Source organism: Apteryx rowi, unplaced genomic scaffold (genome assembly GCF_003343035.1).
Source record: "Apteryx rowi isolate R43461 unplaced genomic scaffold, aptRow1 scaffold_82, whole genome shotgun sequence".
Taxonomy (NCBI): Eukaryota; Metazoa; Chordata; class Aves; order Apterygiformes; family Apterygidae; genus Apteryx; species Apteryx rowi.
Genome location: NW_020451116.1, coordinates 1,895,141 through 1,912,389, shown reverse-complemented (window position 1 = coordinate 1,912,389; position 17,249 = coordinate 1,895,141). Strand labels below are relative to the sequence as shown.

The 17,249-nt window shown below is 38.4% G+C and overlaps 1 protein-coding gene across 2 annotated transcripts in view; it reads right to left on the bottom strand.

The window, feature by feature from the left end:
- The window catches only part of TENM1 (teneurin transmembrane protein 1), a 251,056-nt gene that overhangs the window by 119,705 nt on the left and 114,102 nt on the right, over positions 1–17,249 (bottom strand). For both annotated transcript variants that reach the window (XM_026089540.1, XM_026089539.1), the window contains exons 6-10: positions 12,898–13,097; positions 11,195–11,405; positions 7,819–7,920; positions 6,567–6,761; positions 2,975–3,175 (exon numbers count right to left, since the gene is read on the bottom strand). In XM_026089540.1, coding sequence (XP_025945325.1) covers positions 2,975–3,175; positions 6,567–6,761; positions 7,819–7,920; positions 11,195–11,405; positions 12,898–13,097 — 909 coding nt within the window. The remainder of the gene's footprint in view (positions 1–2,974; positions 3,176–6,566; positions 6,762–7,818; positions 7,921–11,194; positions 11,406–12,897; positions 13,098–17,249) is intronic.

Here is a 17,249-nt window from a genome sequence, read left to right as displayed (position 1 = left end):
ACAGAATTCCTGCCAGATCATTCATTTTAACAGTAACATACACTTCATTTGAAAGCACTTCTCCATCCTTACCTGCATTGCTTTATCTTTTAAAATATACATCCCTGATTTGGAAAATGTTTAGAAAGCTTCCAGCTGGACACAGGACCAGATGATTTTCCACTCAGTGCAACTAAAAAAGTCTCTAGGAAAATGAATCAATGGGAAGAACTCCTTAAGGAGATCAGTATGTTAGTTTTAGTTTACTGAAGAGATGGATAAGAGGTGAAGAGAGTAGAAACATTTAGCAGAAGAATTTGACAGTCTCCTCTAGCAGAAAGAGGTACAACAGTTAGATTTTTCACCTATTTAAATTGGGATTAGAAGGTGCACTTTTTAGTGGTGAGGGTCAGACATGATTGAATCAATTTACCTAGGAACGTAGTAGATTACCGTTCATTTGCAGTCTTTCAGTGAAGGTTGAATTTTTAAAAACTAAACAGAAGCTATGAGCTTCAAGCAGAAGCTGAAAGATCATTTTTTTTGGTACATATTCTACAGAAAGTCGAACTACATGAACATTATGGTCTTTTCTAGCCTCAAAAATCTATGAATGACTTCATTAGATCTCAGGCTGTGGCTCCAAACATTGCCAATCCTTCAGGATATGCATGAGTCACACCCGCAATCTTCACATCTGTTCTTCCAAGTCCATACTGTTTTCTTTCTTTCCACAGTCTGTGGCACTTAAAATGGTATTTCGTATTGTATGAAGAGCTAGAGACGGGAAGGCTGGGGAAGGTACTGTACAGACGGCTCACCCATTTGCTGGTGAGCCACAATGTATGTGGGATAATGTAGTCAGAAGTACTGGAATTCCTTTGCTATTGCTGCTTTTTACAATACAGCAAGAAATATTAATTTCCTATTTAGGAAAACATGAAACTTAAAAATAATTTCCCTTTTTATTTTGAAAATGCTTGGCATTTGCTGGGGAATGAAGAAAGAGTCAAGACAGAAGCCCATATGCTTGACAACAATACAGAAAGGCAAATTTTCCCAATACTGACAATGACTCCCCCACTTCTCTGGCTTGACATACTGAGATGCTGAAAAAGTGCAAGGGTTTGAGGCAGGCTGACAGACTTCTCGTATATCACTTGCAAAGTTCTCCTTTCTTTCTGATTCCAGATGAGTGGTCTGTCCTTTACACCTTTTCATCCCATTCATTGTACAGAACTTCATGATTTTTTTCTATTCGCATATGAAAGCTTTTACTCTGACCCTGTTGACTCAGCGTTCTGATGTTTTCCTTCCTCACTAAGATCAAGTATGCACAGTAATCACTGAGCCTAAGACGACAGTCTCCAGCAGCAAATGAACATCTATACTTCAGTCTAATTCTCATTGTTTTGTCACAACAATCCTGAAACAAGTTTAACAGCTATGAAGAAAGAGAAATTTGAAAGGAGAAACCTGAAGTATCCAGCTATAGAGGTGCCTGTTGGTGGTCATAAAAGCATCCTATAACTCTGAAGACAGCAGGGACGAAAAATCCCTACTGATTGATGGAAGTAAGGAAAAAATTACCTTCCTTCAAAAAATTCGTCAAAATAACTCTGAAATTGATACAAACATGAAAACAAAGATCCTAGCAGACAAGACAGCAGCCTCTTCGCTGCAGTCATTTATTATCTCCGTGTTCTTTTACTTAATATCCAATTGCCCTATGCAGCTGACACAATAGACCCATTAGAGATTAACAACTCCTTTTGAGCTACAGTAACTTCCTATTAGAACAGAATTATCTTGTATATTTTGTGGGAAACAAATTTAGTACATAACTAGCACCTTACCTAATTATTTGCTTCATTAATGAAAGTACTACTATATTACCATCCTTCAGGAAACATCTTCAACACATAATGAAACACATGATAAAAATGCAAGCAACTGGGGTTTTGCTGAAAGCCAGCAGAAAGACAATTCTTGTCAAAGTATCACCTCCAACAGTGTCAGACTGAAGTTATACATATTATTAATTTCAGAGTGTGGAAATCAGGGTCTTTGTAACAAACATTCAAAATTATTACCAAGTCAGTAGTAAAAAGCTGTCATGGATGGGGACATTTTTTAAGTCCCAACTCAAATGCTTTAAAGGTCTGAGTGGAAGTCTGTACTGTTTTAAGTGTTTTTCTGAATGATTGTTTCTAAAAAAAACCTGGAGAAACCTGGACCATCGACTGCATTCAGCACGTCTGTCACTGGAATCTATTCTGTACTGGGATATGTCACTCATCAACTGAGATTCTGTGAGCTTTAGGTTAAAAAAAAAAAAAGTAGTACATACTTTGGTAATGACATGGTCCATTACAGGAGCTAAATGCTCTGAGCATATTCATTTCAAGAATACTAAATCTACATGTACAAAGCACATAGAAAATCCATCTGAACTCTTAAACAGATTCAGCGGGATTAAACCTTGATGGTCCTCTCAAAAAAAACAATCTTTATCCCAACATGAGAGAACAGGCAACCGTTTCTTGTTTAACATTTTTTTGACAGAGGCTTCTTACTCATGAATCATTGGGTTTAGACTCTGTTTTCATACATCTCCAGATTCTCTCAGAGTTGCAAACTCCCTCATTGCATCGGAGGCATGATCCTAGTAAGTGCTGGACAGTCTGAGAGAATCCTGCTTAACTCCAACCAAAGCCAGGAGGCACTGGCATTCCTGTAGGACTATCGAGCTCACTGTCACGCCATCAGTCAGCATTCTTGTCACAAGGAAAAATCCATTTTACTCTTGCCATGAGAAAGCCAGCTGCTGCCAAGCTCACTTGCATATCCCACAAGAAATCAGACTTCAACGCCACAGCACCTCTGGTTCACCTCATCCTGTGTTTTAAACTAATACTTGTACTTTCTAACACAAGTCCAACAGAAAACAAAAGCTTTTAATAGGTTTTATTGAGAAAGTAAAATCTTGTCATACCTGTTGAACAGTCTGGACCCGTCCACTGTGGCTCACAGCTGCAGAGTCCTGCATCCAGGAGAAACGTCCCGTGACCCGAGCACTGCTCCTGGCACACCGGGAGAGACGTCTCGCAGTTCACGCCACCCCAGCCTGCAGAGCAGTGGCATTCCCCTTGAACGCACACACCGTGGCCAGAACACATCGGATCCAGGCAGTCCTCTAGAAAGCAGGGAATATACAATTTATAGCTTAAACCTTGCACCTTTAGTGCAAAGTTTCCTAGTGAAATACAACATCAGGGATTCAAGGTAATTAGGTAAGAAAAGTGATTTCTGTGCAAATACTCAAACTGAAACAATGTTAACAAATACACAAGGAAAAACAGTCTATGCTAACAGCTGTGCAAAACCGTAAACTAAAAACAGGAAAACAAGTAAGTACGTAGATTATTAGAGATCTCATGATTCTACTTGTCATTTGTATTTTCTTATTTTTAAAATGCAGATTCCCTGGATAGATTCAGTGATCCAGATTAGCTAAGTCTATGTTTCAGTAGCAGGAGCTGGGAAAGAACTGAAGTAATTAACAACTATTTCTACAGTTGTGCATTGTATTTCCATCTGGGTCTTTGCGCTCTATGTTTTATTTATATTTGTGAAAAGAAAGATTTATTCTTTAAAATTCCCATGGAGAGATACTTTTATAACAGAGAATTTGATCCCCAAAAAACAGTCATCCACTAACCTTGAATAGTGAAACTTTGACTGAACACTAACCACAAAAATCTTATACACTCATAAAAAGTATGTGCTGGGCAATAGCAGATAATGAACAGATTCATAAAAGACATAACACAGTGATGAACAATTTGCAAACAGACAAAGAGCAAGATTTGTTCTCAATTTGGATTAAACCATTCCTAGTGAAGAATTCAGGAGCTCTTTAGAAGAATTTAAATCAGCTGGTTAGTCCTGTATAATCAGCATATTCTTTCATAAAGATCCAGCATTTCCTTAACAAGACAACAGTTAAGCAGAACACAGAGCCTGCCCTCTCTGCAGGACCCAGTAAGGCCGCTTAGCTGAAGAGGAATCTGTGGGGTGTCTGAGCACGCAGAACAGTTAGCCAAAAGTCTATCCATGTTAGATCATGCTTCAAGCTAATCTGAAAAAAGGCATCTTGAAAGTTCTTCTATGTATATTTTAAGTATTAGCATAAGTACTTCTTTAAGTAATTAAATTGTAAACTTAAAAACAGTATTCTGTGCTACATGAATGAGGAGGCTGTTCTCTGTTTCAGTAACAGAAGACTAATACTTCAGACTTACAGATTAATGGCCTCCACTTTATCGAACTTTTTGACCAAAGAATAAAGAAGTGACATTTTATCTTTTGAACATGCTATGCCACCAATGCAAGATCTTATTTCAGGATTTTGTATCTTTTTCAGCCTTCCAGGCTTGCGCACAGTGCAATGGACTTCTTAAAAAGGGAAATCAGTGTTTCTGGACAAAGTACATCTTGCTGAGCACACGACAAAAGTACTTGGCAATGTTCTCTCACCCTGAAATACAGTTCTTTGATTTGCTGATCTTTTAAAATTAATTGAGTGATTCCATGAACAGCTTAAAAAGTATCCCTTAGGATAGTACTGATAATCTGACAGGACAAATTGAAAGGATGTCCACAGCAATAAATACATATAGCTACAGGTATGCTCTGGATATTACATCTGTTACTATGTCTGTGATGTGTTAGCAATACTGCTGTAACACTAAATTTAACAGTAAATGATCCTCAGGTTTACATACAATAATGTAATTTGAATTATTGATAGAATTACTTCCACATGCTGTGCAATACAGTAGATAGTTAACAGTCATGTCATGCACACATTGTCACATTAAAAATTTGCTGTACAAAGTATAGGTTGTGTAGGTCTGTTTCATCCATCCTATTTCTACACAATTCCCCTCTTTCTTTAAGTGTTTTTCTTCTTTTAAAACCCCCAACTTTTTCATGATCTTAGTTTCAATGGCTGTCTGAACACATTTATCTCAATTACTTTTTCAACCGTTCTACAGGATCACATTATGCCAACAAGCAAAGCAACTGAATAAAATTTCAGTCAACCTTTCATCAGCTACAGGCTTGTTCAGTATCACTGCCTCAGTGTGTAAATGTGTACATTGCTTGCTTTTTTTCATGTCAGTTTTCTTGATTTTGTCCATTTTTGAAAATACCAACAACTGCCAGAATGCCAGAAGCAATCTCTTGATCTTCCCTTTTAAAACCATATCAGATATGTAAAATCCATCCAATGTATCCTGATCATCTGCATTGTTCTCATTAGAGAATTCAGGCCACGTAAGAATTTCCTTTGTGTGTTACTCAAAAGAAGTACCTAAAATCTATACAACAGGAGRCACAAAGTGTGCTGTCACTAGCTTCAGGGTAAGGAGACTACTGAAAAAATCATCAGATCAGGGCAAGCGTGAAGAACAGTTCTGCTTTTCATGGCTATGCACAGGGGAAGTAAGTTGCAGCTGATGAGCTATCTCAGAAATGCTAACAGGCAAATGACAGCTGCTTCTTGCTATAGATGAGGGCAGACACACATCGGTACTATAATCAGCTAAAGTACAATTACTTGTTCTTGTAATTTCCCACTTTTTATTAGCCAAGCTTTAAAAGATGCCATTTTAGTGCCCTGAATATAGGCTCACAGTAAAAATGACATACGACAACAGAATTACACAATACACTCTGGTAAACTGAAACTGTTTGCTGCTATCTTGACTCTATAGAGTCAGTACATTCTTCATGGAAAAAATCTAAGATGAACAGAATGCAGAAGGAGAACAGCTGATTATGACTTGCTGATTACTTTGGGAAATGACCACATTATATTTCATTTAAATGATCTTCCATCTGTCTTACCCTTAGCTTTTGACAAAGAAAAAAAAGTCTGCCCAGGCTGTGGTAGTGCACGCTATGGGCCTAGGCTACCGGCTGCAGAGAGGCTCTGTGGCGTTAGCCACCCTTCCCGAAAGAAGTATGAGGAATCTGAGAGAAGGAAAGTAGAGACAAACAAGTCAGGATGATCTCATAACTTTCACAAAAAATAGGAATCCTTGGCTTGCAGGGCCATTTTGCAGGAAAATCCTGAAGGACTGAGAAACCATCACTCGCTGAAAGGGAAGGACTTCCACCAGAGCTGGCTGTCAGCATTCAGTGGCAGAAGGCAAGGGAAATCACCTGCGAACTACAGTCCTCCTGGACCAAAAGAGAAACCGAGCATTTCAGAGGTCAGCCTGTGCTACCTCAGTGACTAGATATTCTAATTAGACAATGTTAAATAGCTTTAATCTTTTAGAATAAAAATGCGAATCTTGGAAATTATGTGATCAACTCCCACAACTGTCATTGAGGCCTAAATGCCTTCTATCAACATTACTTTCCATGAGACAGTAAAGGTGCTTTTGAGAAAAACTGTACCACTTCACAGTAAGGTTCTTACATCTATGTGAGTTCTTAACTACCTTAGAACAGGTTGGGAGATTAAAGACAAAACCAAAAACACTAATTAAAAAGACGGAAACTTCACAAACCTTCCTCACAAATCTCTCCTTTGTATCCAGGGACACAGATGCAGACTCCCATGATACAAGTGCCATGGCCAAAGCAGGTTGGATCAATGCACTGTTCTTCTGGAACATCGCATTCCGGTCCTTTCCACCCATTTCGACATACGCAGTGACCCTTCTCATATTCTCCATTTCCACTGCATAGCACTGGGCATGAATCTGAAGAAGGCAAATTGACCTCTGTAATGTATGCAAATACTTACACATTTTAACACATACTGCATTTATCGTTCTGTAATTCTTTTTTTTCCATTCCAGCCCCTTCCACCCGCCACTCTGACTTTGGGCTGTGACAGGCTGAAATGTTTGAAATAGGAAGTGCAGCAGTAATACAAGTCTCTTCATCCTGCCTCGCTAGTATACCTTAATTCTGACCTGAAATGGAACATCTCGGAAGATAAAAATGGATCCCTGCCCTTGACTAGCATCTGTTGAGATTTGCACAGTGATGCCTGCTTATGATTTTCTCTAATATTAGCACTTGTTCCGGTGAACTGGAGCAAGATATCCACCTTTTCTTCCTTCTTCTAAGCAGACTTAACATTACTGAAGTTTGAGCCGTTACTGATCTGAGTGTAAACCAGTGATCTGGAAGCTTAGTTTTACAACGCAGTACCAATTTCTGAGCCAAGCAATCTCTTAAAATATAAAGTCAACCATAAATTCGAGGAAACTGTAGGAAAAACATGAGAATCTCCAGACATAATATTCCGAGTATGTCAGATAATACTGACAGAAATATATGAAACAGAAATAAGCTCACTTACAGTATTTTTAGTAAATTTTTGCCTAAAGCACTGGAAAAGAGTTTCTAAAAGGTTTCTCTTCTACACCCTATTCAAGTTAAGGCCACAGAAGCATATGATCGTCTCCTGCCAGTTTCTTCAAAATGAAACAGCTGGTTTGTCACTTTTAAATAACAGTAAACACTATGCTAAACTAACACACTTGTTAAAAATGTATTTTTAAGAGCGGGTGCAAGGAGGGCTGGAGGAATCTTAACTCCGAAAGTCACTGAGGGACAAGTGGTTGAGGCATCTTAGCAAGAATAGAGCATAAAGAGACTTGCGATGCCTGTGCTTGTACTCTATCTGCCATCTGGCTGGAAAAAGGAATTTAATCTCCCTTAATCACTTTGAATCTTTGCAAGCACAGCAGTCACACACAATAATCATGATCCCTGTCATGCACTGTAGGTCAGTTAATATGAGATTACCTTTTGCACAATCGGGACCAAGGAACCCTGGGAAACAGTGGCAGTGCCCCGAGATACATTCTCCATTCCCATTGCAATTAGTAGAGCAGTCATCCAGGACTTCTATTTATCCGGAGAGTTGGGCACAAAGAAAAACAGAAATTGGTTGACTTCTGAAATGAATGGCATTTTCACCACTCTGCAGGACACATCTCAACATACAAGTAGGTGCCGAGGCAGTAAAAAGCCCATTTCCATTCATAGGGAGCATAAAACAAAATTCCTGTTCAAGCAACTTACAAATATTAGATTTTGCCTTGACAGCTTGGAGATAACAAGTGCATCATTTATATTACACAAGAAAGCTTTTAAAGTAAGTGTTCATGTAAAATTTATCACCATTAAAAGCACTACAAGAACCAAAGTATTTGCTGAGAAATGTCCACCTTAAACACTCTCTTTTATTGTTGAAGTAATTTGTTTGAAACCTGCTTATAGAATAAATTGTCTTCTAAGGTGTTCATTTGAACCATGTGAGTGGACTTCCATGGGGAAGGGAAAGATTTCCACTTCTACACAATCAGATGAAAAAAAATACTGTCTTATGTAAAGTGATGAAGCTCAATGCAATATAAAACTAAGAACTAGATCTCAAGAAAAAACTCTCAATACTGTTCTTACATCTGCACATGCTTCATCACACAGTTTTGGCTGGGGAACCTCTTAGCCTTACACATCTTGGGGCAGCATGGCACAGGATGGGAGGTGGTCACAAAACAGTGGGAACTGAGCAGCCAAAAGACTATTTCTTGTGTGGGCACAAGCACCGAGAGACCTGGGCAAGTACCTCTGGCTGCAGAAAGACGGGGAACATGTCCCGTTCCCCGCAGAGTAACAACTGCTGGGGAAACAGAAGAAAACTCAGATCCTTTCGAAGAGTATCTGTCCACAGTGGATGTTTTGGGAGAAGAAACTTCTCTCAGGAAAGGCCATACCATTGGAATACTTAAGTTGATCAAATCTGATATACTTTTAAACTCAAACTTAGCTTGTCAAAAGACGGGCTATAAGCACAACCTACAACTAATATGAATAAATTAAATACATTTATTTTGGTCTTATTTATGGGCACTTAGACAGACAAAAATAAGTTCCTCTTGAAAAATCCTACTGTTTTTTAAAATGTTTGTTTCCTTTCACATTATCAGTTTATATCAACGAAGGTGCATTTGCTACACAGCAGTTCACCAGATATTCACAACCAATACACAGATGTCTGTTTCAATGACAAAAAATTAGCTTTTTTCAGAAGTAAGTTTTTTTCACAGATAAGCTGATCATTATTAACTTTTACATATCATTGTTCATTATCAATTCTTCTCTTATGCTACAGATATCTATCTACTTGCCTGACTTCTCGGGTTTCTAGAACCACCTGGTAAGTTATCCCTACGCTGACTTGAAATGAGGAATTAACAGTTTGAAAAGTGAATTCCTCTGGACGCAAGGTCCAGTTCGGGCTGCCCTTCATTCAGGCTATGAAACCACTGGAGGCGTGCCATATTTTGCACGCAAATTAGACAACCCTCCAGGGGAAAGTCTGACCCGAGCTTTAGCAGAAGTCTTAGCAAAATCCATTTTGTACACAACTGAAACCCAGCAACTCAAAATCCTGCCTAATGGGCGCTGCGGAGGAGGGCACGGCTGCTTCGCGCGGGGGCACAGATGTGCAGCAGAGACGCCGCCAAGCTTTCTCTGCATCCAACGCGTCTGCATCTGCGCTTCTGGTTGATTCTCTTGTCAGGAGAGAGAGAGAATAGGAATCTAGCTCTAGACACCTCACAAAGTCTAGGGTAAAGAGGATGGGTTAAGAATCAGAAGACAATTAGGGATTTTTTGGTGAATATGAGAGCACTGGGGGAAAAACTCCAAAGAAATGAAGAACCATTGTACAAAGGGAAGCATGAGAAGAAAATATGCAGACTGCAAAAGCACAATAGCTTGCATTATTTCCAAATGCATCAGCAGTAGCTTCTTGCAGCATGAACCCTCTTTCTCCTCCCATATGTTTCTGCGTTTAAGGAGGGGGAGCATGGCCTGCATGGTGCCTCGTGCTGCCGCCTGCTCCGAGAGCCTGCCTGGCCGGGGCAGGAGGAGCGATGCAACGCCGCCTTTTCCCCAAATGGGACGAGAACCAAACTGCAGCTTTCTCTTGGAGAGGGTATGCTACTCAGTGATGAAATATTGCTTAGAAATGCCAGTAAAAACACTTCCGTGTTACAGTAGAAATAAACAAGGAGGAAGGTGTTTGTATTCTGATCTGGGCTGGAGTTTGGCCAGGTTTCACACTCTTCGTAGAGCATCTGTGAAGATGCTTCACAGACTCCTTGAGTATTACTTTCTCATATGGGATTGAATAACGGCATCTCTCCTGCTAGTAAAAGACGCTTTTTTTCTAAACATCGCAAATAAAAACCTTCTCACATAAAAATCATCATTACAACTCTGTTTTTTTTTTTTTACATTATTTTGTGCAAGCCCTTCATAATCTTGGTATTTGAATGATACTGTCATTTTCTGCAAGGTATTTACCATCTAGTAAAAATAGCATCTAATTGTTCTAAAGAGCAGATGGCATGTCCATTACTAGTAAAGATATCTTGCTAAACATATGGTTGAACAGGTTAACTAAAGGGCAAAGTGGTTAAAATCTTACGGCAAACCAACGCTGTCACAAATACTACAACACTTTACCTGACGCAAAATTCCAAACAAACCCTATGTATGAGCAGTGCTCACTAACAACAACTAAAGTTGCAAACATTTGCCCACCTTAATTTATTAACAATGCAATAGTGATTTAAGATGCCACTGGGACAGTGTTTCCTATATTTGCCTTTTGTGTTCCAAACAAAATGGTGCAATGAAATAATCGTATAAAATAACAGCAACTCTCCATCAAACAACAACCATAACCAAGCTCACAAAAGCTGCCTTTTAGATTTTCTAAATGATTAAAATAATTGAAATAAGAACCTGAAGTCTGGATAATTTTTGTAGGATTTATGATTCCTATGTAAATAGAGAGGACATACATATTCTCTTTTACTTTGAGCAAGATATCACCAGAAATTACTCAGATATTTAAGCTAGCATATAGCAATCTTAAAACACATGAAAATGTCACAGTTTTTGATAATATCCATCTTTAATACAGAAATGTTGCTATTTGTCTAATATTGGCATAAGCATGAAGCTACTCCACTGAGGTCAAATATACTAAAATGAAATAAAACTTAAGAGCAAGAGAAGCTGTAATCAAGGTCAGTGATATCTTTTCAAATGCAGTTTCCCAACATAAAAATCAGAGCAATAATTTTATCGTAATTGTCCTTACCAATCGCTGTAGTTAGTACAAATACTTGCTCCACTTTCTTTCCATCATTGTAAAATGCCATGTGCCAAGCTCCTTGATCCATATATTCAATGAAACCTGTCTCTTGCAGTGAAGTTAAGATCAGATTCCTGGGAGCTTGCTGAGGCTCCTCTGAGTTTCTTGGTTCTTGTTTAATTAACTGTTTTCCATCCATCAGTTTTACAAAATCAAACTGAAATAATAATGAGTAAAAATTAACCATCTGGCAAATTTTTATAGAATCTACTCTGCACTGTCTCAGTCAAACAGGGCTAAACCACTGAAATCTTCAGAGGAACTACCCTATTGAATAAGTATTCACCAATGTGAATACAAGTTGCATAACCTGGTCCATTTAGCTTCAGTCCTTCATTCCATATAAAAAAGACCTATAGCAGGTCAGAAATCTGGCATCAAGACTTTCTCTCTACTACAGCTGGATAAATTCAGACCTGCTCCATTAAATCCAGCAGACTTACTTCAAAAACTACATCTCTTTAATAGGAACAATTCCAAAATTCCCAAGCTGGAGTGCCTAGGTTACACTGTGATTAATCTCAAACACCAAATGTAGATTAAATAGGCTATTGTTCTATACCAGATTTTTAAATGTTTGTCACTTAAATATCACATATCAACACCTGCATATACTTTTTTCTTTGTATTTAATTTTATTAATGCAAATAAACATCTATTTTGTGACAGTGAAAAAAGTAATACTTAATGGAGTGGATACCAACAGCTTTAAAACCAATTAACCTCAAAGTATCTGAGAAGATGTAAACCTTTCTATGAATCCCTGTTTAAGAGATGGCTATATTTCTCTAGCTTTTTCTAGGCATTCTCCAGCCTGATTTTCAGAAAAGTTCAACTTCAGCTCAGCTGAAGACACAGCTTCAGTTAAAGCCAATGACAGCTAAGAGCATTTAACATTTCTGAGATGAAAGCTCTAGTGAATCATTTTTGAGGTTGGACTTGATTACATCCAGAGGTCTCTTCCAAACAATCTTTCCATGATTCCATGTATTTCTGTAAACTTATTACATACCATGTGATCCTGCTATAACGAAACTGATAAATCTCTTAATTATCCATACAAATGATATTTTAATATGCCAAATATGTTAAGTCTAAAAAAATGATTCAGCATGACTAGCAATACTGCATATTCTTATTGCTTAGCTCATTGCTCTGCTTTCTCCTGCAAAATCCCTAGTAGTAAACACTCAGAAGTTACCTTCATATTAGAAATCAGAATTAGAAGCAGCTTTTTTTTCTATTAGATCTTTATACTACCTATGTAATCTGTTTGTTTTGATGGAGATGAAATACTAAAAAGACTAAAGCATTTTCAAAGGATCTGGCACACCAGCCCACTGCTCCCACAGAAGGTGCTGGTGCTACACCATTACGCAGTTGCACCCATCCAGCCTCCCCCACACTCCTCTGGGGTGGCCAGAATTGCTGACCTTTCTAGTACCATCCTGTCCCCTCTGTCTGAAAGAGAACAGTTTGAGGGTATAGCTAGACCTCAGTAAAAGAAAGGGATGAACAGTCTGCTTTTCGTGGTTACATTCAGTTCCTTCCTTTCATCCTCTGTGCTTTGAAAGTGCATTGTGAACATTAGCATCCACTTTGCTGTTTGAAAATGTAAAGCATGATAGAATTACTTTATTACTAATTACCTGAGTATGAGTAGGTGGAATGTTTCTTCGGCCATAAATTCCCAGCAGAGAATCCTTCGCCAGTGAAATGTTAAATTTCAGGTACATGGGGTGATGTATAGTAATCTGAAAGCGCCAGAATAAACCAGGTGGGATGGTCTGCATAACTTGTGCTCCAATCTCAACTTCTCCTGTGTCTATGGCCCGTCCCTTCTGAAACACTAGTTTTCCAGAAACAAAGAAAACAATCAATTGTCATATTCATAGTGGGTGAAAATAATAGGTCAGGCCCTTAGATATATTGGAATATATTGAAACCAACTCCTAAACTGAGGACATTTGACTGAATCCATTGTATTTTTTTGTTCAATTGAAAAATATAAACAAACTTGCCTGCAACATTTACAACAATATACACTGTAGAGCATTTTTGCCCTGGACGTCTTAGAACATGCTCCTGATTACAGCAAGGTCCCAGTGCCATTGAGGTAACCACGGTCTTTTTATCTGACCATCAGGCTGTGCAAACAAAACCCGTGGAACTGCAAAAGCACAGAGAGCGCAGGGGGCAGCTTCCTCGGGCACATCATCCAGGCTACTGCCGAAGGGCCATTGCATAAGCTACACAAATGGATGCTGGTGAAGGCAGAAAACGTATCAAATCTGGCAGGTCAGAGACCATGTCCAAGCCTGGATTCCTATTAACCACTGTTCCTAATGATTTTATTATGGCAGTGATATTCTAGTCCTAGAGAAATAAAGAACATCTGTTTTTGCTTGGTCTTTCTGCATAAAAGGATATACAAGGGCATAAGGATAGGGACAGGCATTAAATCTATAGCAAAAATTGGCATAACTTCATAATGCCTAACAATAAATTTGCAGACATCTACAGTATGTAACTTTACACAAGGGTATGACAGAGCTGAAATAGAAAGGGAAATGGAATGTGTAAAGAAGTCATTGCCAAACTAAATTGGAGCTGGCTTGCTTTGCTGGCTCGTATCACCATCTTTCTGTACTTTAATGCCTGCCAGCGATCAGCATCCTGACAAGCTGCAAGTCATGGACTCAGTCCTGCTAACATCTTAGGTAACTCCATCATAAGATTTGCAAAACTCATGTTCTTGACTAGAAAAAGAAACAAGATAAGGTGCTACATCCAAGAAGGACCCGAGAGCAGAAAACTGAAATCAGCAGCCTTAGCCATTTACGCTTCATTTCATTCCAACATCAGGATGAAGGATAAAGAGGGGCAATCAAAAATGACTGGAATCTCACTTTTTACAATAATGCATATAAATATGTAATAGAACATAATCTACCTGAAATATTGTAAATTTTTATTGGAAATGAAAACGGCAGTAGCAAAGCTATGGCCAGCTTTTTCCTAAACATATTAATAGCATCAAGATCCTCAGTGGGCTCTTACGTAGGCTTTAACTAGTGTAAGAGGCACTTAGCATTCTTAATGAATAGAGACTTAATTTGCAGGGCAGGACCAATTCTCAGGGTACTGGATCTTCCAGCTTTACGGCTGCTTTGTGTCACCAGAAACAAAGCTACAGCAAAAACTAGAAGTGACTTTTAACACCTTGCCACATAAAAAAAATCTATTCTTAGAGCACAAAACTCATTTTCTAGAACTCTAAAAAACAAACCTGTTACTTAGTTCACGAGCTAAAATATTTTCAAACTGCTGCTTTAACAATGCTTTTTCAATTTTTTGTGGACCCTCCCCCCAACCTTGAATATTCAGTTTTGAAAATATATTTAAGCTTCTAATGCAGTTGGGCACAAAAGGGGCCTCTCCTCCTGCCCCAACCCACATACTAGATCCTACTTGGCTGATGTAAATTTAAATTTTTTTCCCGTTTCCAGTACTCCAGAGATATTAAATCTTAGTGATTCTTTGCAAGCAATTACCTTGGGTTAAATAAAACACGGAGGAACTTTTTTGTGATATTGACACATAGTAATTAATGAGATTCAATTACAAGATGGCAGAGCACTAAGTAGAAAGTCAAGGATACAGTATCATTTTTGAAGTTAATGGCATTACTGGTCCATGTTCAAGGTCCTTTAAAAATGTAGTAACTGCTTTTCAGTTTGTCAAAGTGAAAAGGCTTGGTTCTTTGTTGAAAATAAAAAGCATTGCATCATTAGTTAGGGCACAGGCGTCCTTGGAGAAAGAGTATTTTAACTAACTGATGCTATCAAATTTTGCTTAATTAATGTGTTAGTTTTGCTAGGCTCAAAACAACATATCTCAGAAGTTTTTCCACATTTGGCTGAAAATGCCTTTGTTCTGGTAATAATTTCATGTATTCTTAAAAAAAATCACATGCATTTAGATTTAGTTTTATTTCATTATATATGAAAGAAGTGCATGTTGCTATTGACAACGGTAGCATACATGAAAAAAATATATATTGCCCACTGAGAGTATGTAGTTGCAGCATCCCTTCCTTTCACGTTATTTTTTCAGATAAACATACAGCATGAAATGGCTACTGTAAGAGCCCTGTCTGAAGTGCATGTTTTCATATTCACTGAGCCATTGTTTCTTCCTTAGAGAAAAATAATTCAGCTCTGTTTCTGTGCTTAATTGAACTACACAGGTATTTGGCTGTGCAAACAAGCCATCTGAAGATACGCTATTCACAGACTATCCTCTTACACTTTCTTGCTCTTTCTTGAAAGACATTGTGAAATAAGCATTTCAAATTATGATACAATTCCTGCACTTGTTCTCAAAACATCTTTCTCGTAACAGCATTATTCCTACAAAAAGGTATCATTTAATTATCTACATTCTGTTCCTGACATAGCTCCCGATCTCACCAACTATTACCTCCTTCCTATTCTTTCCAAGTACACTTTCCTTGTAAGTCTGAAAGTCTAAGATAGATTCCTAATCACAGGCTTCTTTTGGCTTCAAGAAAGTAAAACTCTGAACAGCATGGTGCCAATTATCTTCACAAGAAAGTACCCATATGCTGATTATTACTGATCCTGAAACAATCAATCTCCTTGTACTCCCTGGGTAAATACCAGCATCAATAGGACGCCTGAGTTTTTAATCACATCGCTACGCATTAAAACGTTAACTCATAGCCACGGGTCAGTGTGTTATAAAATGATTTCTTAAAGAAATCTGACTTGCTGGTTTGTCAACTTGTTTTTCATTAAAAGATCAGTTAAAATATATGCTTTCAGAGTCTGGCAAAGCATCCTATGCAGCTACATAGAGTTGGGAAATTGGGAGGTCACAGTACCTGGCAGTAATTATTTATTCCTGTGAGATCGCACTAGGGGCTTCAAATTTAGAGGCAAAAAATCAACTCTTTCTGTGGTACACTGCTGAAGTGAAAGGAGCTGCCTGTTTCCAAACCCTCCTTCCCACCGTATCTACATGGAGGATTTGGTGCAAGCACTGGGAATAAAATCATTAGTATCTATTAAAAAAGATGGGGGGATAGTGAATTTAAAAAAAAAAAACAGAAAATAGCCAGAGCCCATGTACCAATGCCTGGTACTAAGCTCACACTTTTTTCCTGTGCTTTCCCAAGTGCATACTCCCAGTTAGCATGCCCTGTATTACAAGTTACCCCTAAAGGTGGAAGGGGACAAGGTGGGACAACAGTCTAACTACATTCAAGACTGGTCTCTGACACTGCTTGATGAGCTCCCAGCGACATGTCTGTGCTTCAGTGTTTTTGGTGAATCCTGTGGCTTCACATGCGGTTCGGACTGTTTGGGGCAAGGAGATTTGTCTGTCTTATCTACCACATCTGGTCAATATTGACCCACATCTTCTCTTCTCTGTTTTCAAGCATCTCTAACTTTTAAGACCATGTTTTGATGTTTTTCCTGTACCTCCTCCTTTGGAAACCAAATGCTTTGGAAGAGCCTTTGTTAAATCTGTAATCTATTGACAAAATTATTTAATGCAGTCGAGAAGAACTATTTGAGATAGGTTGGATATTTCCCACAGTGTACTGGGACAACAATACCAAAGCGTATAAAACATTAAATGTAATTCACCATCAATCCATTCTAAGGGAAGAAATAATGGAAAATAAAATATCATTGCTCATTTATCTAACATGATCTCTTAGCAGTTGTGCCACATTGATTTGTAAGACTACTGTTGTGGGATGTAATCTTCCTTCTGGAGGGTCTGGAAAAATAATGCTCCACCTCATCTCATCAAGAGTCAGATCTTACCTGGCATACACAAAATCAGACAGCTGCTCTGCTATGGAAATTGAAAACTCTGAAGATCTCACATTGTTGCAGAGCTCTCAGGACAATCTTACCTTCCTTCAAACAACTGGTGTTTGTATTATACTCTCATTTACTTTTCTCTG